The following is a 22,347-nucleotide window of genomic DNA, read 5'->3' on the forward strand; positions in this document are numbered from 1 at the left end:
AGAGGTCCAACGGAATCTGGAGTACTGAGCCAGAAATACCTTGCTATATACTGAATCACTCTTTTAACTCAGCTCTTGGTCTTTCAACTCAACTTGCGTTCCTCAACTCTTCTTTTTCATTATTATTATTTTTATTTATACTTTATTGATTTTTGTAAATTGCAAGCATAATGTCCTGGATTCTAAATGGTCTCACTTTCTTTACAGGGTCTATAAGGAATTAATGTCCTTAAGTTTACATAGCAATATTTATGAATCTTTTCTTTTAAAAAAAAATTAATATATTTTTCCTCAACTCTTCTTTTAGGGTGCTCTTTAAAAAAATAAAGATTTATTTATTTGACAAGTATGGGGTTGTCAGACATCAGCAGAGCCTGGAATCAGAGCCTGGGACTACGCAATTGGCAACACAGGTGAATGCTTGTCCGTGGAACTCTTTGCCCTGGTGCCTCTCAGGAGTCCCAGCAGCCCCTCTTTCCCTTGTTCCCAGGCACCACAGCCAGCCTGACAGCTAGTCACCCCCCTGCAATTGGGATGTCCTGGTTGCCTCCTGCACTCCTGGCCCCTGAGTTGTGACTGCCATCCATCTGGGCTCAATGGCTCACACCTCCCCCTTCCACCATCTAATCCTACCCTTGCCGGATGATAGCTATATTCCCAAAGTCTGATCCCCAGAGTCCCAGATGAACTGAGTCATCTTGGGGCCATACCGAGCAATAAGTTGAGGAGAAAGGTATCTGTGACTTGCAGACTACAGCTGTTGTCCCTACTGTTTGTCTTTCAATCCAAGCATTCTTAGATCCAGGGATTTCACTGGCAGAAGCCTAAGGGCCCGATAACCCTGTCCACAAGACTCTCCAGCTATGGAGCAATGAAAAGAGCAAGGAAAGAACACTTGCATCAGATTGAGCTGGATTTGAATCCAGAATCTAACAACTCCCACCTGGGTGGACACTGAGCATAGTTTTGTTTTTGTTTTTGTTTTCACCTCCCTGCACCTCAGTTCTCTCATCTATAAAATGGGAGTCAAAACACTGATCTCACAAAGCAGTTGTGCCGTGTGGAGCTGGCCCATGCGCAGTGCTGATGCACACAAGGAGCGCCGTGCCACCCAGGGGTGCCTCCCCCCCCCACATAGGGGAGCCCCACACGCAAGGAGTGCACCCCATAAGGAGAGCCACCCAGCGCGAAAGAAAGTGCAGCCTGCCCAGGAATGGCGCCGCCCACACGGAGAGCTGACACAAGATGACGCAGCAAAAAAAGACACAGATTCCCATGCCGCTGACAACAGAAGCGGACAAAAAGAAGAACACGCAGCAAATGGACACAGAGAACAGACAACTGGGGGGTGGGGGGGAAGGGGAGAGAAATAAATAAATCTTTAAAAAAAAAAAACAACAAAGCAGTTGTGAAGATGGGAATACTGTGAGTAAAATGCCTAACATGGGATAGGACACATGGAACAAACTCAATAAACAGTAGCTCCAGTCAGTCCATTCTGAGACAGGCCTCTACAGGAAAGCTGGAGGAGGCAGTTAGAAATACAAGGCTAGGCCTGGCTCTGCTCCTCAGGATCCCTCCTGCTGAAAACTGCTGCAGCTCTGCCAGCCCCTGTCCCCACCGAACTACCCAAGATGGAGGCCGTCACCTCAGCACATGATGGGAACAGCAGCTACCTTCCCTGATATGGCTGCAGGGCTCCCATAATTTAAAAAAAAAAATCACACTGTAGGCTTGGAGATGCTATTTAATAGGTGGAGTTTCTCCATGTGGTCCAGGCATACCTGCATTAGAATCAGCAGCAGATGTTGTTTAAAAACATAAATTCCTGACCACTATTGCCTGCCATTTGGATTTGGAGCTAAGATTCTGGTTTTAGGCCAGTGATGTGGAGGTGGAACACAATAGATAATTCTGGTACACATCGAAGATGAGAATAACTCCTTTAGAACATAAATTCCAGAGCAAAAAAATGATGGGAGAGGTAGGTGGGAGTCAAGTCAGGGAATGCCTTGTACGTCATGCTAAGGAGCTAGATTTCATCCTGTAGGCAAGTGGTTCTCAAAGCGGGGTGCCAGGACCAGCAGCTGCAGCAGCACCTGCAAAATTGTTGGCAGAGAAAGTTCTCAGGCCCAGCAATCTAAACTGCTGTAGACAGTGGGAGCCATTGAAGGGTTTCATGTATGAGGAACATGGTCATATTTGTATATCAAACAATTCACACAGACTGCGGCATGGAGGATAATTTAGAAAAAGTCAGACTAGGAGCAAGACCACTAAGGAGGTGAGCAAGTGTGAAGCCAGGGAAGTGGATGTGGCTCAACTGAGAGAGCGTCTGCCTACCATATAGAAGGTCCAGGGTTTGAATCCAGGGCTTCCTGGCCCATGTGGTGAGCTAGTCCATGCGCAGTGCTGCTGTGTGCAAGGAGTGCCATGCCACACAGGGGAGCCCCACGTACAGGAGTGCGCCCCACAAGGAGAACCGCCCCGCACAAATAAAGCGCAGCCTGCCCAAGATTGGCACTGCACGCATGGAGAGCTGACATAGCAAGATGATGCAATAAAAAGAGACACAGATTCCTGGTGCTGCTGAGAATACAGGCAGTTGTAGAAGAGCACACAGCAAATGGACACAAGAGAGCAGACGGGGTGGGGGGGAAGGGGAGAGAAATAAATAAAATAAATCTTTAAAAATAAAAAGTATGAAGCCAGATGGCTTTGAAGGTACTACACAGTTGCCAGAGAAGTTCTTCACTCTACCTTTCTGCCCACCTGGGGAGGCTGACTTCTTTTGTACATGGCCACTCTCTACAACAAGGGCAGCCCTTCTACAGAAGGAGATGCTTTCTCGGGTGTGTTAGTCAGCCAAAGGGGTGCTGATGCAAAATACCAGAAATTGGTTGGTTTTGGTTACATGGAGAGAGGCCAGAACTTGCCCTGCCTTGCAGAATGGGGACTGTGAAGAGAGTATATGGTGATAGCCCTATCCTTTATTGAGAATAAATAAGTGTTAAATCTCTAGGGTCCTGCGCCCCCAAGTTGCCAGTGGTTCTCACCTGGGGGCGATTTTGCTCCTCAGGGAACATTTGGCAAAGTCTAGAGACGTTATTGGTTGTCACAACTGCAGATGGTGGTAGAGTGCTACAGGTATCTGGTGGGTAGAGGCCAGGGATGTGGCTCAACATCCTATAATGTACAGGGCAGCCCCCCCAAAAAAGGATTGTCCAGCCCAAAATACCAACAGAGTTGAAGTTGAGAAACCCTACTCTAGGTAATGCTAGCTCACAGGAGTCCTAATTGGCCCTAGATTTGCTCAAGAAAGCAATTAAGGCCGCAGATTCAGAGCCTGTGTTTCTAGATGTTGTTTGGCTGAGTGGCCAAGAATGCTCCCATCCTAGGGATATGTTAACGCAAGATGGAGGCTCCTACGATGCCCAGAGAAAGCAGAGTGTGGAGGAATGACCCTTCCAAAATGACCAAGAGCTTCTGAACCACCTCCTGGTTCTGAATCACCATGAAAGCCCAGAGCTTGGCTTAGGAGAGACCTGCCTGGAGCTAAGATGGGAGTCCTAGAGGCTTCCCAAGGTATTACAGAGCATGTAGGCGACAGGGGCTCCTATTGGACTTAGAAAATGATACCCAGCTACTGAAGTTCTGAGCCCCCCTTTCTGAGTGCCAACTGAAGAAGGGCAGGAGAAAGCAGGCACTCTGAGGAGGGACTGTCCAAATCACACTGGCATAAGGCACTCAGTCCCAGGAATGAGCTCTGCATGAGAGCTAGCCTAAGCTAGCCGGCCTCCTCAACTCATTCCAAGCGCTTAATTATTTGTCTGAGATGGAGGCCTGGCCAGTATAGAAAGTAATGAGTCCTGTATGTACCCTGCATACTTTAAGAATTCTGAAGGTAAGAAAGAGATCTGATGGCCATGCTGAAAAACTACATGTGATTCTTAGATGGCTTGTTACAAGCTATAAGCATGGTAAAACCGGCAACCCCAGTGATTTTACGTACTATCCTTTCTTTTGCTTTATCTGAAATTGGTCTCTAACTTATTACATGCACATGATTGATTGATTGTGGGTGACTGATTCTCTTGGTTAATGACAGAATTTTTATTTTCCTCAACTTTAATATTTTCTAGAATACGGCAAGGAAATACAAGGTCTGATTGCCACCTCTCTACCTACTTATGGTGGCCAATTTCTTTTTTCTAAGTGTTCCTGTTTATTTCATTCACTGTGTGTTCTTCTGTGTCTGCTTGTATTCTTGTTGTCAGCACCGGGAATCTGTGTCTCTTTTTGCTGCGTCATCTTGCCGTGTCAGCTCTCCGTGTGTGCGGCGCCATTCCTGGGCAGGCTGCACTTTTTTTGCACTGGGCGGCTCTCCTTATGGGGCACACCCCTTGCGTGTGGCACTCCCCTATGCAGGGAACACCCCTGTGTGGCACAGCACTGCGTGTGGGCCAGCTCATCACATGAGTCAGGAGGCCCTGGGTTTGAACCTTGGACCTCCCATGTGGTAAATGGACACCCTATCCATTGAGCCAAATCCACTTCCCTGTTCATTTTAAATAAAATAAGATCGGGCAGGCACTTACTACTCTGCCAGGATGCAGTAAAGTGCCTAGTATGTTCCTATCACCAGCAGCGGAGGCAGTAAGAGCAGTAACAGCACTAGCTTTGGAGAGTTCCCCACCCTGCAGTTGAAATTCTGACATCCAGGAAGTATGCCAGCCAATGCCTTATTGCCTTATTTCTTCTGCTTCCATGGTCTCCATCTCTTGGCAGCTGGCTCTACTTTAGAATTCAACCTACAGAATTAGGGCCACTCCAGTTTTTCAGCCAACCTCTTATAAAAAACGAGATGCACACCGGAAGTCTTCAGGTGTTTCTTAGCAGGGTTTGAAGCTAACCCTCCCTTTCTAGACCCAAGGTCTGATAACCCAGCCTACATGTGGAATTCCAGTGTTGCTCCTTTGAAAGTCCTCCACTCTTAACCAAGCCAGGAGTCCAGTGCCCTAAAGGTGTGCATCAGGCACAGTAGTACTTTGGTCGCACATGATATGATGGGTCCGATCTAAAGGTCAGCCTTCCTGCTCAATTTCTATCTGATTGTTCAGTCATCCTCAGTCCCCCTGAGGTAGCAAAGAACCATCCTGAGTGAGTGCCCATCTCCCCACAGGTCCTGTCTCCCAAATCTCTGCCTGGCATTGCAACCCAAAAGTGGACATCCTAGGATCTCATTGGCTGCTGGCCTGGCTTCCAAATGGTTATCTACTTCCTGGGTGGGCCACTGACATGCCTGGCCTCCCAGATCTGTCCTGGATCACACCAGTGTTTGCTCTACTTAGGGATACACTGTGTGCAGGACCACCTGGCCTCCAGCTTGGAGCAGCATCTGTAGCCTGGTCAGTTGCCCCAGCCCTCATGCCAACAGCTTCCTCCTTGTGCTAGCACATAGCTAGTATTTCCAGAGCCCAACTTGCCTCCCAGCCGAACCCTTTCAAGTCACAATAGAGAGCCCTATACCTTGAACAGGGAAGGAATTTCGCCCTTCTTGTCTTCCCTTTCTGATTCCTTCCACCCCAGGCCTTTGGCTCCCTTTCTTCTTCTTCTCCTATTCCTCTTCTTCCTTTTTCCTCTTTTTTTCAACCTTTACTTCAGGATGGTCAAGCTTCCAAAGAAGGAAAAAAGTTACTTACAGAGCTGGTAGGGCTGACGGACTACATATAGGAGCCCTGTCACTCCTGCCTTTCTCAGGAGTTTCTTATTAGGGCAGTCATGACCTTCTATTCTGAACAAAGCTTCTTTGACCTTCTAGGTCTGACCCTCCACCCTTTCTGCAAGAAAAAAAAAAAATTCCAAGTCTTTCAGAAAACATACCTAAGGTATTTAATATAACAATGCTCCAATTCACTTATTTGGTCTATTTCCTAGGGATGTGACATGACATAATTTTTTTTAAGATTTATTATTATTTTTTTATTTCTTTCCCCTTCCACCCCCCACATAACCCCCGCCCCCCCCCCCCCGGTTGTCTGCTCTGTCTGTCCATTCGCTGTATGTTCTTCTGTGACCACTTCTATCCTTATCAGAGGCACTGGGAATCTATGTTTCTTTTTGTTGCGTCATCTTGTTGTGTCAGCTCTCCGTGTGTGCAGCGCCATTCTTGGGCAGGCTGCACTTTCTTTCGTACTGGGCGGGTCTCCTTACGGGGCGCACTCCTTGCGCGTGGGGCTCCCCTACGTGGGGGACACCCCAACGTGGCACAGTTCTCCTTGCGCGCATCAGCACTGCACATGGGCCAGCTCCACACGGGTCAAGGAGGCCTGGGGCTTGAACCGTGGACCTCCCTTGTGGTAGGCGGATGCCCCATCCATTGGACCAAGTCCGCTTCCCTGTAACACAACATAATATTGACACATGCCAATAATGTTGATGTTAGCTGAGATTTCTAGTTTATGATCACGTATAATACTACTGACAGCACAAAGATCTTAAAAAACAGTTCTGCTACCTTAATTTTATGATTTCTATTATTGCATAATCAATGCATAGAATAAAAGATGGGTAGAGAACATTGGTTTAGGGAGAATAAATCAAAGAATGAAGAGATTGGAAAGAAGATATCTAGTTAGGAGCTTTTGGCAAATATAAGCAATAGATGATAAGGTGTGAGTCAAGATATATAATTTGGTATTTGTAACCATCCCTAAGGTCAACAAAAACTAAAAGATACCTTATGATTCATAACAAGATCACTAAATATTGTCATCTTGCCAAATCAGTAGATTCCCTAACTTTGGAAGAATATAATTCCTATTTCCCCAGTAATGACATTCTCTCATTAAGGGGAGTTAATTTGTTTGTTGTCATTGTTGTTTTATTTTATTTTTTTAGAAAAGATGTAGGTTTACAGAAAAATCAAGCAGAAATCATACAGCATCCCCATATACCCCTCCTCACATGCAGTTTTCCCTATTATTAACAATTTGCAGTAGCCTGGTACCTTTGTTACAATTGATGAAACACTACATTATAATTATATTATTAACTATAGTCCATACTTTCCATTGGCATTCATGATTTATGTTTACAGTCCTAGATTGTTTTCATTGTTGTTGCTGTTTATTATTGATCTCAGCACAGAGCTGCTAAACAGAATGCTTCTCCTTTAGTCGTGACCCAACTTCCATCCTTCCTGGAGACCAAAAGGCATCCCTGGGCAGGGGCAAAGCTTACACTCCCCTGTGGCTTCTTTGGCTGCAGCCTCTCTCCAGGGCGTGGTCATCTGGCAAGAGCAGTATTCAAAACCAGGAACCAAGGTGTGGTCCCCGCTCCTTTAAGCTCAAGGGTTTGGGGGTTCCTGGTGAGTCCCCAGACAAGAGTCCAGAAGAGGAGGATGGAAAGGGGGTGGCCTGCCAGGGGGGGATTCCTCCTCTGCCTCACTGTCAGTCTCCTGCTTCAAGGTAAGATGGCAAGAGTAGGGAACCACAGCATGGCTCTGAAGGACATCCAGGAATTCTCCCCAGCACTTGGAGGGCAAAATGTATTAATAAGTTAAATATTTCTCCCAAAATGTCTGTGTCTTGACTTTCTTTTGGAAACAGATAGAAAGACATTTCACTTGTCAGTGCACACAGCCCTTCTCTATTCCTGCCTGCATGGAGACCTACCAAACTGTCTTTCCATTTCACTACCTCTCCAATTCCATTTTTTCATTGACTTCCTATGCCCCTTCTACCACACCCCTCGTCCAGATCTCTCTGTTTTCTTTTTCCCTTAATATGGTAGTAATGAGAAGAATAGCCACTGATTTTAAACACACTCTGGAGGATTGAGTAAAATACCAAGGGAGGGTGGAGATCATTCGGAGGCAGAAAAGAATAGGTGCATTGCTTCCATGAGTAAAAAGTTTATTCTCAATCTGGGGACATACCTTACATATTGTGGAGAGAGACGTAGCTGTCGCGAAGGAGGCAGGGAAGAAGACTAGACACAAGTGACACTGGGGCAAAGATTCTGCTCAGGTACTCCCCAGCTGAGACAACCCCTGCACAGGCCTTGCTATGTGTTAGACATGGAATATGCTCAGTGATATCGCCTAATGACTCTGATGCTGAAAATAATTCCCAAGATATCTGAGGTCACTAAATATTAGAAGAGCAGAATAAATGCATAAGCTCAAGGTGAGCACCCATTCAAAATACCTACTGTATGCTTCCCATATCCACCTATTAAGTGCTGTTGCTTACATCTCTTAACCTCTTGACAAATCAGTTCTTATCTTCAGGAGATGGAGGTCCCTGAGAGTAAGGAAGAGAAATATATTAGAGCAGATTTCTAAGTGACCTGGACTACAAATCTGGGGCAATAAGAAGTGGCACGAGTGTTTGATGAACCCCAAAAGTTTGTAATGGTTATAGTAAAGGACTCCTTGAAGTGGGTGCCACTGCACCAAAGCCAAATTTGCATACAGATTTGGGCAGATTTTGCATGGGGAGGAAACCATGGAAGTGCAACTAGAGTACTGACTCACCTGGCCCCATCAGCTTCCACCCTTTGCCTACCAGTCCATCTCATTCTCCCCGGCCCTGGCAGGAGAGGCTTTGGCTTTGAGCTTCGGCCCAGGAAGTTGGGGCTCATGTGCTCCTCCTGGTGTCCCCCATTTTCTCTCTCTCTCCTGAAAGACTCCAGCCTTAGCACTTCTTTCACATAGGAACACCATAATACAACACAAAGAGTGAACCCTCATATAAAGCATGGACTGTAGTTAATTGTTCAATTATAAGATCATTCTTTCATCAATCGTAGCAAATACGCCACATTAATGCCAGGTATTAATAATGCAGGAGGTGTGGGGGAATTCTGTATTTTCTGCATGACTTTTCTGTAAACCTACAACTTCTCTAATAAATTTTTTTTTTAAAGGAAGGAACACAACGACTCTGCTTCCATCTCACAAAGTCTCTGTTCTCTACAGGAAGAGGTGACACTTTCACCATCAATTGCTCAGGGTTTGACCAGCATGGGGTTGACCCTACCGCCTTCCAAGGAGTATTTGACAGAAAGGCCTTCCGTCCAGCCATCAACTACAGTATCCCCACTCATGTCAACATTTCCTTCACCCTGTCTGCCATCCTGGAAGTGGTGAGTGCTGACTCTTCCATTCTTTCCATAGGCTTCTAATAGGGGATAACTGTCTTGTGCTCCATTAACCCAACATTGCACTGGTCCAGTGGTGAGCAATATGTGCTCTGAACAGATTTGTATAACTCAGATGTTCATTCTATGGGATAAGGAGATGTGAAGAAGAATGCTGCAATGATACTTTTGCAAGAAATATCTGTCTTTGAGTCCTGCTCTTTCTGGAATACTCCAGAAGAAAGTGGCTTCTATGTCAATTAAAACCTGAATTGCCCTTAGGACAAGGGAAACATGGAAGGAAAAGGCAGTCTAGGATCTAGAATTATGCCTGGCACAATAAATTAGTAAATATTTATGAGAATATGAGGTGGGCTTGGACCAAACCTTTTGGCACTAATCATCCTGAATGGGAGTTTCTTTATCAGGATGCACATCTTCAGCTGCTGACATCATTCCTATGGATGGAGTTGGTAAGGCAGACTCAGCTGCCCCCCTTCCCACTTCCATTTATAATGTTCAGTTTGAGGAGTTAGAAGTGACTTAAAGGTTTTCTAGTTCAAACCTCTATCCCTACCATTCTGGGACAAAATAACTCCTTCTAGAACTGGATTGGCCCTGGGAACACAAAATCTCTTTGGGCAGTTAGGACGGTAGAAATGGTGACCCAAGGTCACCAGGCCAAGTGGCTGTAGACCAATATACTGGTGTGTACCTGAGCTCCAAGCCATTTTAGGGCCATATTTAAGATATGCCTGGGGAAAAAGCCATTCATAGGTACTGTACTTATGACACCTTGTTAGATAAAGAGGAAGAGATGGCTGTGGCCAATAGGGACACAAGTAGGAGTGGGAGGATCAGGGCTTAAAGAAGAATGGAAAGGGCAGGAGAAGCCAACTGGACAAGCTCCACCAACACTCACCTCCCTTTCCTACTGCCCTGACTGCCAGGTTTGGGACAATCCATTCATCCACTGGAACCCAGAAGAGTGTATTGGCCTCAATAAACTCACCATATCAGCGGAAAACCTGTGGCTCCCAGACATCTTCATTGTGGAATCGTGCGTATCTGGACTGGGGACGTACAAAGAACAGCCCAGTGTCAGTGCAGGGCACATGGCTACCAAAAGATTCAGACAGGGGTATGGTCTCAATTTACTGACTGCAGCAAAACACCATGAGGAGTAGAAGAGACCAGACAGAGTATCATTAGAGTACAAGCCAAAAAGGAGAGCACAGCAGGGAAAGACCTGGGAAGGCAGGGAGACCAAAGCTGATTAAAGCACCCAAAGCACTCACCTCTCCCTCCTTTTCACAAGCAGCATGGATGAGGATGAGACACCTCCAGGTCTCACCGCATATGTCAACAGTGACGGTCGAACAAAGTACGAAAAACCAATACGGGTAACCAGCATCTGTAACCTGGACATCTTCTACTTCCCTTTTGACCAACAGAACTGCACTTTCACTTTCAGTTCTTTCCTCTACACAGGTGAGTATGACACGTTTTGGTAGCTATTTAAGATTCAGGGAAAGAATATTAAATATTTAAATATTTAATGGTGTAGGTATTGTTAAGGGACACCAGATCAGTGTTCCTCAATCTGGCTGCCTACTAAAGCTTTTTAAAAATGCCAACTGCCAATCACCACCAGGGATTCCAATTTAATTGTTCCAGAGTGGGGTCCAGGCATTGTTATTTTTAATATCTCCCCAGGTGACACTAACATGCAGCCAGTTTGAGAACTATTGCTTTAGATCTTGGAAAGGCCTTTGTGCCAAATGATGTCCATCTGACCCTGGGTTGCTACACATCTATAATTTTTAGCTCAAACTTTTTAACTTGCAAAGCTAACATTTAAAACTGTAAATTAATGTAACAATGCCTCCAGGTATCATGTCGCAAATTTGGATAAGTTAATCATTATAAAGGATTTCAAGAAATTATAAAAAATTGAGCTGATCAAGTTTAATTCCACTAAAAGAAATGTTGTTGACTCGTATTTGAGTCATATTCAACATTCCCATAACAACTTTGACTCGCTCTTGTTTCCAAAAACAACAACAAAAATCAATGCTGCAGCCCCCACACATAGAAATTGCTGGTCCTATTACCCACTTGTAAAAAACCCTGAACGTTCTGCTTTGAAAGGATGGAGAGGAAATTTTGTTGGAGGAGCTCATTGGGGGAAGAATGCCATTTTGTGAGTGGGAGGTTTGGGAGCACATCTGGGCTGAGTTGACTGGATCTCCCTTGCAGTGGATAACATGTTACTGGGCATGGACAAGGAAGTATGGGAGATAACAGACACATCTCGTAACGTCATTCAGACCCATGGAGAGTGGGAGCTCTTGGGCATTAACAAAGCCACCCCAAAGATGTTGGTGGGCAGCAACCTATACGACCAGATCATGTTCTATGTGAGTCCAGTGGACCCCTATTTCACTTCTGATTTCAGTAGCTCTGTGATGTTCCTCTCCATCTAAGGCTCTTTGGACAGTAAAAAGGCGCTCAAGGGATTAAGCACCTGCTCCTCACTCCACCCTTTATCCAAACTGTCCTGAAGCAAGATCGCCAGGATTCCACTGATCCATCCCAGGGGGAGGAGGGGAGGGGGTGGGCTGTTACAAATACTATTGCTCAGAAAGGAGCATCCACCTATTTGATGGTCCATGGGACCTGAGCTGCCCTCAAAAGACTAATCACGTTGTGTTCCCAGCAGGTTGGCAATAAAAAACATTAGAGAAATAGGGGCACAATTAAATGCACATACAACCTAAAGAGATGGTCCCATAGTTGCCCAACAGCTCATTAGTCAAATATACAAGTTGAGCCCTCAAGCATCAGTTTACTTACCACGTTTTCCATGCTCTCTCCTCCCTCTAGGTGGCCATCAGGCGCAGGCCCAGCCTCTACGTCATAAACCTTCTGGTGCCCAGTGGCTTTCTGGTTGCCATTGACGCCCTCAGCTTCTACCTGCCGGCCCAAAGCGAGAATCGTGCCCCATTCAAGATGACGCTTCTGCTGGGCTACAACGTCTTCCTGCTCATGATGAATGACTTACTCCCTGCCAGTGGCACCCCCCTCATCAGTATGGCCCCTCCCTTCATCAGAACAAAAGAGAGGTGGGAGCAGGGTGGGGAGAGGGACCAGCAGAACCACGGAGAGTAAAAGGGGGATCCTGGGAAAGGGCCCTTTGAGAAGAGATGAAACAAGAAATCCTCAGCAGTGCCTCTGGCACCCACAGGCCTGCCCTCCCTCCAGGTGTCTACTTTGCCCTGTGCCTGTCCCTGATGGTGGTCAGCCTGCTGGAGACTGTCTTCATCACCTACCTGCTGCACCTGGCCACCACCCAGCCCCCACCCGTGCCTCAGTGGCTCCACTCCCTGCTGCTGCACTGCACCTGCCCAAGGAAATGCTGCCCCACTGCAGCCCAGAAGGGAAACAAAGGCCTGGCTCTCGCCCCCTCCCACCTGCCTGGTAAGGAACGTCAGCACGGCCCACCCTCCCTCTTCCCATACCTCCTTCTCTGCTCCTGCCTCCTTCCCCATCACCCTCCCTGCCCGGGGTGACCTTCGCAGCCCATGGCTGAGTCTCTGTCCTCTCCACAGGCCTGAAGGAGCCAGTGGAGTTGGTGGGGAAGGTGCCAGAGCCCAGAGAGGCAGAGTTGAATGGGCACCCTGATTCAACAAGGGCCCAGCAGGAGCATGAGGCCCAGGAGCAGCCCTTGGCTGACCTGTGGGTGCAGTTCAGCCACATGATGGATGCGCTGCTCTTCCGCCTCTACCTGCTCTTCCTGGCCTCCTCCCTCGTCACGGTCATCGTCCTCTGGAACATCTAAGTGGAATCTACATACTCCTACAAACCACAGCCTGGAGAGTCTCCTGGCCTTAGAGCCAGCCAAGCCCTGGCCCCTTTCCTAAACTTAGTCATTTATTTCTGTGCCCTTTTGTATTTCAAAAACTCCAACTCAGTCCCCACAGAGTAGGTTCAGAACGTTCCTGGACATTTTCCTGGTTTCCCATAATCCAGGGTCCCCATTCCTCCATACCTCCAGTGTCCCTTAGCCTACACCTAAGTGTGACTCCTTTATCAATGGAGATCCAGGTCAGTGGATTCTCCCCTTGATTGATCAGCCCTCCAAAAAGATTTTCAAGGAACCACTGGCTCCTCAGTACGTTTTATTATAGATCCATATAATAAAATGGAGAATCCTCTTGCAGTTGCTTTGATACTTCACCCTAAAGAGGTAATCCAATTTGATTTTGAGTCTTTCTGACACATTCAGAGCTTTGAAAGAATAAAAAAGTCAAATCCCATTTGTATGAAACTATTATAAAACATTTACAAATGCAAACGTTTCCCTTCAACCGTTTTCTTTCACTTTCCTTCACCATTCTCATTCCTGAAATTTCTCTTTAAACTAAATAATATAGCTTGTCTTTTTTTTTTTATTCTGACAGTTTTCTCTTATTTCACAATATCAAACAGAGTGGGCCTTCTGAATATGTGTGCTTGCAGGAGGGCCAGGAAGACTAGTCAAGTACCCCAGCTAGAGTTCGGGTTAAATAAGTTGTCATAGAGCCACACAATGGAAAGCTAGACAACCATTTAAATTGAGTATATAGATCTCTGATAATGCCATGGAACAGGTCCATGATATATCAAATAGGAAAAACAAATTAAAAAATAGTATGTATACATAATTTCTATTTTTAAAAGATAGATATATAGAGGAAATGGTATGGATGGCTAGATACCAGAACATTAGCAAACTGTCCTGAGTAATAGTGTTATGAATATTGCTATTTTCTTTTATAACCTTTTCTGTGTTTTATGAATTATTTTCAATGAGCATATATTATTTTTATTATCAGAAAGAAAACAATAAAACTATTTTCTTAAAGCAGTCCCTATTAATAATTGCACTGCACACCTTTCATCAGCATATAGCCTCACGGAGAGGATCCTAACATCCAACTGGGAGCAAAGCCCTGAGGAGAGACAGAAATTGAAAGAAAAAGTAGAACACCAATGACCAATTTCTAAATTATTTTCAAGTGTAATTTCTGAATACATTTCAGAGATTTATTTACATTTCTGCCTCCCCTAAGAGTGTGTGCTTCTCTAAAGGTCAGGGACAATGTCCCATCTGTTCTTATAGCTGAGCACAGGATACTATACCTGACACATCATAGTTGCTTCATACATATTTGTTGAATGAGTAAATGTATAAATGAATGCCAGTCAACCTGGAAGAGTATTTTTCTAGCTCTAGCTTCCTGTTATGTTTTATTTTTCTTTTTTTTTTAAAGATTTATTTATTTATTTAATTTCCCCCCTCCCCTGGTTGTCTGTTTTCTGTGTCTGTTTGCTGCGTCTTGTTTCTTTGTCTGCTTCTGTTGTCGTCAGCGGCACGGGAAGTGTGGGCGGCGCCATTCCTGGGCAGGCTGCTCTTTCTTTTCACACTGGGCGGCTCTCCTCAGGGCGCACTCCTTGCGCGTGGGGCTCCCCCACGCGGGGGACACCCCACCCTTGCGTGGCACGGCACTCCTTGCGCGCATCAGCGCTGCGCATGGCCAGCTCCACACGGGTCAAGGAGGCCCGGAGTTTGAACCGCGGACCTCCCATATGGTAGACGGACGCCCTAACCACTGGGCCAAAGTCCGTTTCCCTGTTTTATTTTTCTGTATCTAGAAAATTAGCAACCCATCTTGATATGTCAGCTGGATTATCTTCAAGTTCTTAGAAATATTGCTTATACACTGGCCAAAAGCATTTCTCATATCAGATTCTTCTGGGCTTCCTTCTCATTTCTACACCTTGATTGGAGCATGTCCTCTCCCTCAGAAACTCATCTTTAGCTTTTGCCAGTAACTTAAAATGAAGAGTGTTTTACCAAACCTTTAAGGAATTTCAAATTTCTAAGATCTTTGGATCATTTCTTTTTCCTTCCCCATCTCCACATTTAAATTTCTTGGGGTTTCACTTTGCAGTCTTTTTCTATATCATTTATATGGGGCTTTAAGTTTTTCTGTGCCAAGATAGTCATTTGACATTGCCCTTTGCAAAAGAACACCCTTTTAGATGTTAAGGTTAGGGTGGTCCCTGTGGTATAAAACCTGACCTGACAATGGAACAAAATATTTTAAACTAGTACTGGCCTAAAACTTTCAGCAGGAATGTTAGGTGCATGTCACAATTTGGAAGACAGTAGTTCTGGTTACTGATGTCCTTCTCCTATTTAAATATATATATATAAGAAGTGTCCCTGGTGACAATAACTTCATATCCTTTTCTTCCATTTTATATTATAAACCTCTGTTAAGGCTTTGCATTGGGAATTAATGGACTCATTGTAAAAACCAGACCATGGCCCTGGATGTACTACTCTAATGAAATGCTCAGTTATGTTTCTAATGTTGTTGGTTGTAATTTCTACTAATTTTGCACTCTCCGCTTTCATTAACAGTATCTAGGCATTTGCCCACAGCCCTCTAACATCTCACTATTTATTTTCATAACCTTTAAACCATTCTGAGAAGAATTTCTCCCTACTTATTCTTTTTTTTGTTAAGATTTATCTATTTACTTATTCATTTATCACCCTCACCTCATTGTCTGCACTCTGTGTCCATTCACTGTGCATTCTTCTGAATCTGCTTGTCTTTTCTTTAGATGGAACCAGGAACTGATCTTGGGACCTTCTGGAGTGGGCGTGAAGTGTTCAATATCTTGCACCACCTCAGCTCCCTTGTCTGCTGCATCTCTTATTGTCTCTCCTCTGTCTCTCTCTTTTTTTTTTTAAGATTTATTTATTTGTTTGTTTGTTTGTTTATCTCCCCTCCCCCCCCCACCCCAGTTGTCTGTTCTCTGTGTCTATTTGCTGTGTCTTCTTTGTCCGCGTCTGTTGTCATCAGCAGCACGGGAAGTGTGGGCGGCGCCATTCCTGGGCAGGCTGCATTTTCTTTCGCACTGGGCGGCTCTCCTTACGGGGTGCACTCCTTGCGCGTGGGGCTCCCTGACGCAGGGGACACCCCTGCGTGGCAGGGCACTCCTTGCGCGCATCAGCACTGCGCATGGGCCAGCTCCACACGGGTCAAGGAGGCCCGGGGTTTGAACCGAGGACCTCCCATGTGGTAGACGGACGCCCTAACCACTGGGCAAAGTCCGTCTCCCTCCTCTGTCTCTTTTTGTTGTGTCATCTTGCTGGTTCAGCTCTCCACTCAGGCCAACTTGCAGCACGGACCAGCTTGCCTTCACCAGTAGGTCCTGGGAATTGAACCCTGGACCTCCCATATGGTAGACAGGAGACCAATTGCTTGACCCACATCCACTTCCCTCCCTACTTATTCTTTTGGAACCTTTTATACCTGATCACTTTGGTTGTATGTTCTGGTCTCATCATTGTCTTTGATTCCTTCCACCTTCTGGAAATCCAGAAAATCTCTATGCAGTATTATATTTCACACTTCTCTCCCCTCTTCTTTCATCTTTCTTTCTCTTTCTCTGAATTCAAACTTGTCTGTCTTCTCTTTCACCACCATCCTCTCCCCCCTTCCTCTGCTATTCCTCTTGTGTTTTAAATTTTACCTTTCCTTACACCATCAGTTTTCACTATTAGTTCTCTTTTATCTTTTAAATAGCTCTTTTGAAAAGCTTTCAGGGAAACAGAATATAAAATTATGATATATATCATAATGTTAATATAAAGAAATTTTTATAAGAATTGTCTCATGCAACTAGGAATGGACATGTCCAAATTCTGTAGGGCAGGCTGCAAGATGAAGGTTTTCTGTTTTTGTTTTTTTAAAGATTTATTTTTTATTTATTTCTCTACCCTTCCCACCCCAACCATAGTTGTCTGCTCTCTGTGTCCATTCGCTGTGTGTTCTTCTGTGTCCACTTGTATTCTTGTCAGCGGTACCGCGAATCTGTCTCTTTTTGTTGCGTCATCTTGCTGCGTCAGCTCTCCATGTGTGTGGCACCACTCCTGGGCAGGCTGCACTTTCTTCATGTGGGGCAGCTCTCCTTACAGGGCTCACTCCTTGCACATGGGGCTCCCCTACGCGGGGGACACCCCTGCGTGGCACAGCATTCCTTGTGCACATCAGCACTGTGCATGGGCCATCTCATCACACAGGTCGGGAGGCCATGGGTTTGACTCTTGGACCTCCCATGTGGTTGGCGGATGCCCTAACTGTTGGGCCAAATCCACTTCCCCTTATGAAGGTTTTCAATGAATTCCCCAGGAAAAGCTAACTGGCTGAAGTAGAAATGGAAATTTCCTCTTTTGACTGCTGAAATGGTCACTTCTTTTAACGCCTTCAACTGATGGAATGAAACTTCTCTCATTGTTGAAGGCAATCTCCTCAGCTGGTCGTAAATGTAATCAGCCATAGATGCAATCAACTTGCTGATGATTTAAGTCCATGAAATACCTTCATAGTAACAATCACGTCAGTGCTTGCTTGACTAAACAACTAGACACCATAACCTGGCCAAGCGGACACATGGACTGAACCACCACAGTCCACCCTTGTCAATGTGGCAGCCCTACACATCTCCTTAAACCATACCTAATATCTAAATAAAAACAACAACAGTCTTATTTTCACCTAACAATACTCAACTGTCCTGCATACAACTGGAAATGCACCAACTCTCTCCAGAATAGGGTGCAAGTCTTGGATAATATTCACACTTAAATTTGATATCCTATAATTTAAATACTACAACATGAAGTTAGTACAACTTATGTCTTATGATAAGGGGATAAGAGGGAAGAAAACAAAGATATTTGCTTTATGTATATATACAAACATACTCAAAACAAGGAAGAAATATTCATAAACATTACAATCCTCATTTCTGTAACTGGTCACATGGTTGTAGCTTGTTTTATAACTACCTTCTTCCACTATCCATTCTATATTCCGTTTACCCTCAGCAAACTCTTCAGCTAACCATGGGTTCTTTGCCTGGTGGGGTGACACAAACCTTCATTCTTGAAGTTTCTGGGCCAGTGGTAGTCCTGTCTGGATTGGTTTGTTGCAGTTTTCCATTTACTTTAATCACAAGGCATGTAGAACTAAGAGATGGGATCTCCTTTATTCCAGACAAACTCTTCTTTACCTCCATTGCGTAGTTGTAGTCCTATTTCCCCTTGCTAGTCAGGATCAATCACCCCAGTCAGTGCAGTAATTCCCTTCTTTGCCTCTTGATTCAAAGACATGTTGAGCCCAAAGTGACCAGGTGGCAGTCTTAACTACCAATTCAATGAAATTGTTGTGTCACCTAGTGGAACCACTACTCTTTTTGGAACTAAGAACTGCAGACTAGCAGAGCTTAAGGTTGCAGGTGCATGAAGCAACAATTTTTCTAGTGACTCACTAAGGGTAATAGTGATTGGTGCCACTCCCATTCCCACCCCTTGAGTCCTGGACCCCCAGATCTCAGCTATGAAGAAATAGCACCAATAAGTAGATGCTGATTTAGAGCATATACAGCCTCCTGAAGAACATTGCCTCAGCCCTGAGAGGTATTGCCTCCTAGTTGGCACTATAATTGAATCTTCAAAAGGCCATTCCACCATTCTATCAATCCAGCTGCTTCAGGATGATGGGGAACATGGTAAGACCAGTGAATTCCATGAGCATGTGCCCATCTTGCACTTCATTTTCTGTGAAGTGAGTTCCTTGATTAGAAGAAATGCTGTGTGGAATATTATGACAGACGATAAGGCATTTTGTAAGTCCACAGATAGTAGTTTTGACAGAAGCATTTGTGTGCAGAGAAGGCAAACCATATCTGGAATATGTGTTTATTCCAGTTGAACAAAACACCGCCTCTTCCATGATGGAAGTGGTTCAATGTAATCAACCTCCCACCAGGTAGCAGGCTGATCACCTCAGGGAATGGTGCCATGTTGGGAACTGAGTGTTCGTTTCTGCTCCTAGCAGGTTAGGCACTCAGCAGTGGCTGTAGCCAAGTCGGCCTTGGTGAGGGAAAGTTCATGTTGCTGAGCCCATGCATAACCTCCATCCCCACCACCCTGGCCACTTTGTTCATGAGCCGACTGAGCAATGGCAGGAGTGGCTGGGGAAAGAAGTCAACTGGTATCCACAAAATGGGTCGTCTTATCTATTTGATTATTAAAATCTTCCTCTGCTGAAGTTACCCTCTGGTGAGCATTCATGTGGGACATAAATACCTTTGTGGTTTTTTGGCCCATTCAGAAAAGTCTATCCCACCTACCTCTTCCCCAGTCCTCTTTGTAACCCATTTTACAATCATACTCCTTCCAAGTCCCTGACCATCCGACCAAACCATTGACAACAGCCCAAGGATTCCTATACAAACATACCTCCAGCCATTTCTCCTTTCAATCAAAATGAACAATCAGGTGCATTGCTCAAAGTTCTGCCCACTGGGAGGATTTCCCTTCACCACTGTCTGTCAGGGATGTCCCAAAATGGTGCTGTATGCCGAAACTGCCCACTTTTGGGTGGTACCTGTACATCGTGCAGAGTCATCTGTAAACGAGGCCTGAGTTTTCTCATCATCAGTTGACTGATTATAAGGAACTCCCCAAAAAGCCATAGCTGTGGGCTGGGGAAAAGAATGTAATATGGCAGAAGCGGGGGACATGGATATTCGGGCCACTTCCTCATGTAACTTACCTGTGCCTTCAGGACCTGCTTGAGCTCTGTCTAGCATATAACACTTCCATTTTATAATGGAGTGCTGCTGTGCATGCCCAACTTCATGGCTTGGAGGATCAGACAACAGCCGGTCCATGAAAAGCAGCTCAGGTCTCATGGTAACTTGGTGGCCCATGGTTAAGTGTTCATTCTGTACTAAGGCCTAATAGCAGGCCAAAAGCTGTTTCTCAAAAGGAGAGTAATTATCTGCAGAGGATGGCAAAGGTTTTGCTCCAAACCCCATGGGTCTGCAATATAATTCCTTCAGCATGCCTGATCGTTTCCTTTTCCCCAGTTCGCAGTTACCCAGGTAAAAGGTCATAGATCTCTTTGGGAAAGGCTGGGAGGAAGATAACAGTATAAATTTTTGGCAGTGTAGCAGGGCCCTCCCCAAGGGGACCTGGCCTTCTCATTATTCAAGTGGTTCTGGGTCTGTAAACTGTCTCAGATCTGGGAATTGATTAAGGAACCATGACTCCCTTTTTTTGTAATTCAACATAGACTTTTGTTCACTTGACCTAGAACACTTCTCTTATATAGACCAAGTGGGAATTTAGTAGACTGCCCGTCTATTTTACTTCTGAGTACCACATGCTCTACTACCAATACCATAGGTCTCTGCAAGCCCTTCCCACTTCCCCCCTCATTTCCCCCCCTTGCTCCCCCCCGCCCCCCGTTGTCTGTTCTCTGTGTCCATTCGCTGTGTGTTCTTCTGTGTCTGCTTGTATTCTCATTAGGCAGCTCCAGAAACTGATCTTGGGACCTTCTGGAGTGGGAGAGAAGCGATTACTCTCTTATGCCACGTCAGCTCCCTGTTCTTCCACGTCTTCTCATTTTCTCTCCTTGTGTCTCTTGTGTCATCTTGCTGTGCCAGCTCTCCACGTTGGCCAGCACTCCTGTGCGGGGTGGCTTTCCTGGGCGTGGTGGTATTCCCACTCAGGGCAGCACTCCCTGCACAGGGCGTCATTCCCACGTGGGCTGGCACTCTGCGTGGGTCAGCTCACCGCATGGGCCAACTTGCCCTCACCAGGAGGCCCTGGACCTCCTATATGGTAGACAGGAGCCCAGTTGGTTGAGCCACATCCATTTCTCCTCTCTAAGCCTTTGGCTCCCCTCATTTATATTATACCAAAGCAGTTCTGGCATTTCAATCTTAGGCAATGTAGGCCACCTTTTGGTTCATGCTTCAACCAACCACCCAAACTGTTAGAGCCCTTTCTAACCTCTCAAGCTACAACACTGAATCCAGAATCTCCATTTAGGGGGCCCATGTCAATAAATTCAGTGTGATCCAACTTTATATTCCTTCCATGATTATCATACACCCTTAAAATCCATTTCTACTCATATTTCCCTGATTTCTATCTATATAAATTGGAAAAATCATGCAGTTCTTTTGGAGTGTAGTGTACCTCCTCATGGGTATTTTGGGACCTTTTGGAACTTCAGTGTATTTTACAGGTCTTGAAGAAAAAAAGGGTGGTGGGGTGGGTTATGAGAAGAATTAGAAGTATCACACAAACAACTACCTCAGGAATTCCATTGCAGTTTCATCTCTTCAGACAGAGGAGTGAGGGCTGTTTCCTCAGGGGAGGTGGTTACAGGTTTATCAGGCACAGCAGGTTTAATCTCTTCAGGTGGAAGTTGGATGGCAGATTCCTCAGGGCAGATCATTATAGATTTATCTGGCAAAGACATAGAATCTAGGGCAGGGTTTCTTAACAAAGGATCACAGATGCCCAAGTGATCTTTGGAAAGACTTCAGGAGGTCCATGAGCTTGACTTGAAAAAAATCAACTTATTATCTTTATTTTCTCTGACCTCTAACTGAAATCTAGCATTTCCTTCACTTATGACTGTATGCAATACATTGCAGTTGTATTCATTTCATATCACATTATATTTCTTGCTTATCTAAAAAAAATCACTTATGCTCATCCATATTTCAAAATTATGGTAGTTGTTAGACCTAATGCTAGTTGAGTGTCATAAAACAATCTGCAGCTACATTCTGAGAAAGGGTCTGTGGTTTTCACCTGACTGGCAAAGGGGTCTGTGGAACAGAAAAGGTTAAGAATCTCTGATCTAAGGTTTCAATGTCCCCACAGCCATCATTATCAACCCGTATATCCCCATTCCAATTTTCAGGATACCTTTCCAATCAATGCCCTCACTTTAAAAGCAGACACCCTACAAGGCTGGATATTTAATTTACATTGTAACTCAACCACTCACACAATGAGACTCCAGGTCTGGTTTACAGAAATCTCAAGTCTGCAACTACATAAAATAAGATTTTCTTTCAGAGCATACATAAAAAGTTTTACATCCTGCATATGGTGCTTAAGTTGGGAATTTGAAGCCTTGAGCGCATCCCTTTTTTTTTCCCACAAAGAATCAAATTTATTCACTGGATGCATTTGTACAGGTCACTTCACACATCCCTTTCTCTTACAGCTGTATCCAGCATATTTAAGAACAACCAGCCATTATCATTATA

General features: G+C 45.1%; 1 protein-coding gene and 1 long non-coding RNA gene across 2 annotated transcripts; one reads left to right on the top strand and one right to left on the bottom strand.

Annotated features, from left to right (window-relative positions):
- Nucleotides 1-6,036: 6,036 nt before the first annotated feature.
- LOC111765611 (uncharacterized) lies at nucleotides 6,037-10,532 on the bottom strand. Its single transcript, XR_002797901.2, has 3 exons — nucleotides 10,443-10,532; nucleotides 10,157-10,217; nucleotides 6,037-6,398 (listed from the first exon to the last, which is right to left on the bottom strand). It is a non-coding gene; the product is annotated as an uncharacterized lncRNA (long non-coding RNA).
- LOC101419679 (5-hydroxytryptamine receptor 3C) lies at nucleotides 7,108-13,388 on the top strand. Its single transcript, XM_004464631.3, has 9 exons — nucleotides 7,108-7,469; nucleotides 8,984-9,150; nucleotides 9,573-9,617; nucleotides 10,095-10,204; nucleotides 10,466-10,635; nucleotides 11,404-11,564; nucleotides 12,031-12,235; nucleotides 12,409-12,624; nucleotides 12,756-13,388. The coding sequence occupies exons 1-9, from the start codon at nucleotides 7,403-7,405 to the stop codon at nucleotides 12,983-12,985; spliced, it is 1,371 nt and encodes a 456-aa protein (XP_004464688.2). The 5' UTR covers nucleotides 7,108-7,402; the 3' UTR covers nucleotides 12,986-13,388.
- Nucleotides 13,389-22,347: the final 8,959 nt, after the last annotated feature.

Source organism: Dasypus novemcinctus, chromosome 4 (genome assembly GCF_030445035.2).
Source record: "Dasypus novemcinctus isolate mDasNov1 chromosome 4, mDasNov1.1.hap2, whole genome shotgun sequence".
NCBI lineage: Eukaryota > Metazoa > Chordata > Mammalia > Cingulata > Dasypodidae > Dasypus > Dasypus novemcinctus.

Coding starts and splice junctions, on each gene's coding strand:
- LOC101419679 (XM_004464631.3), top strand. CDS start 7,403: ATGGAAAGGGGGTGGCCTGCCAGGGGGGGATTCCTCCTCTGCCTCACT. Junction 9,151..9,572: donor TGTCTGCCATCCTGGAAGTG/GTGAGTGCTGAC, acceptor TTTCTTTATCAG/GATGCACATCTTCAGCTGCT. Junction 9,618..10,094: donor CATTCCTATGGATGGAGTTG/GTAAGGCAGACT, acceptor CCTGACTGCCAG/GTTTGGGACAATCCATTCAT.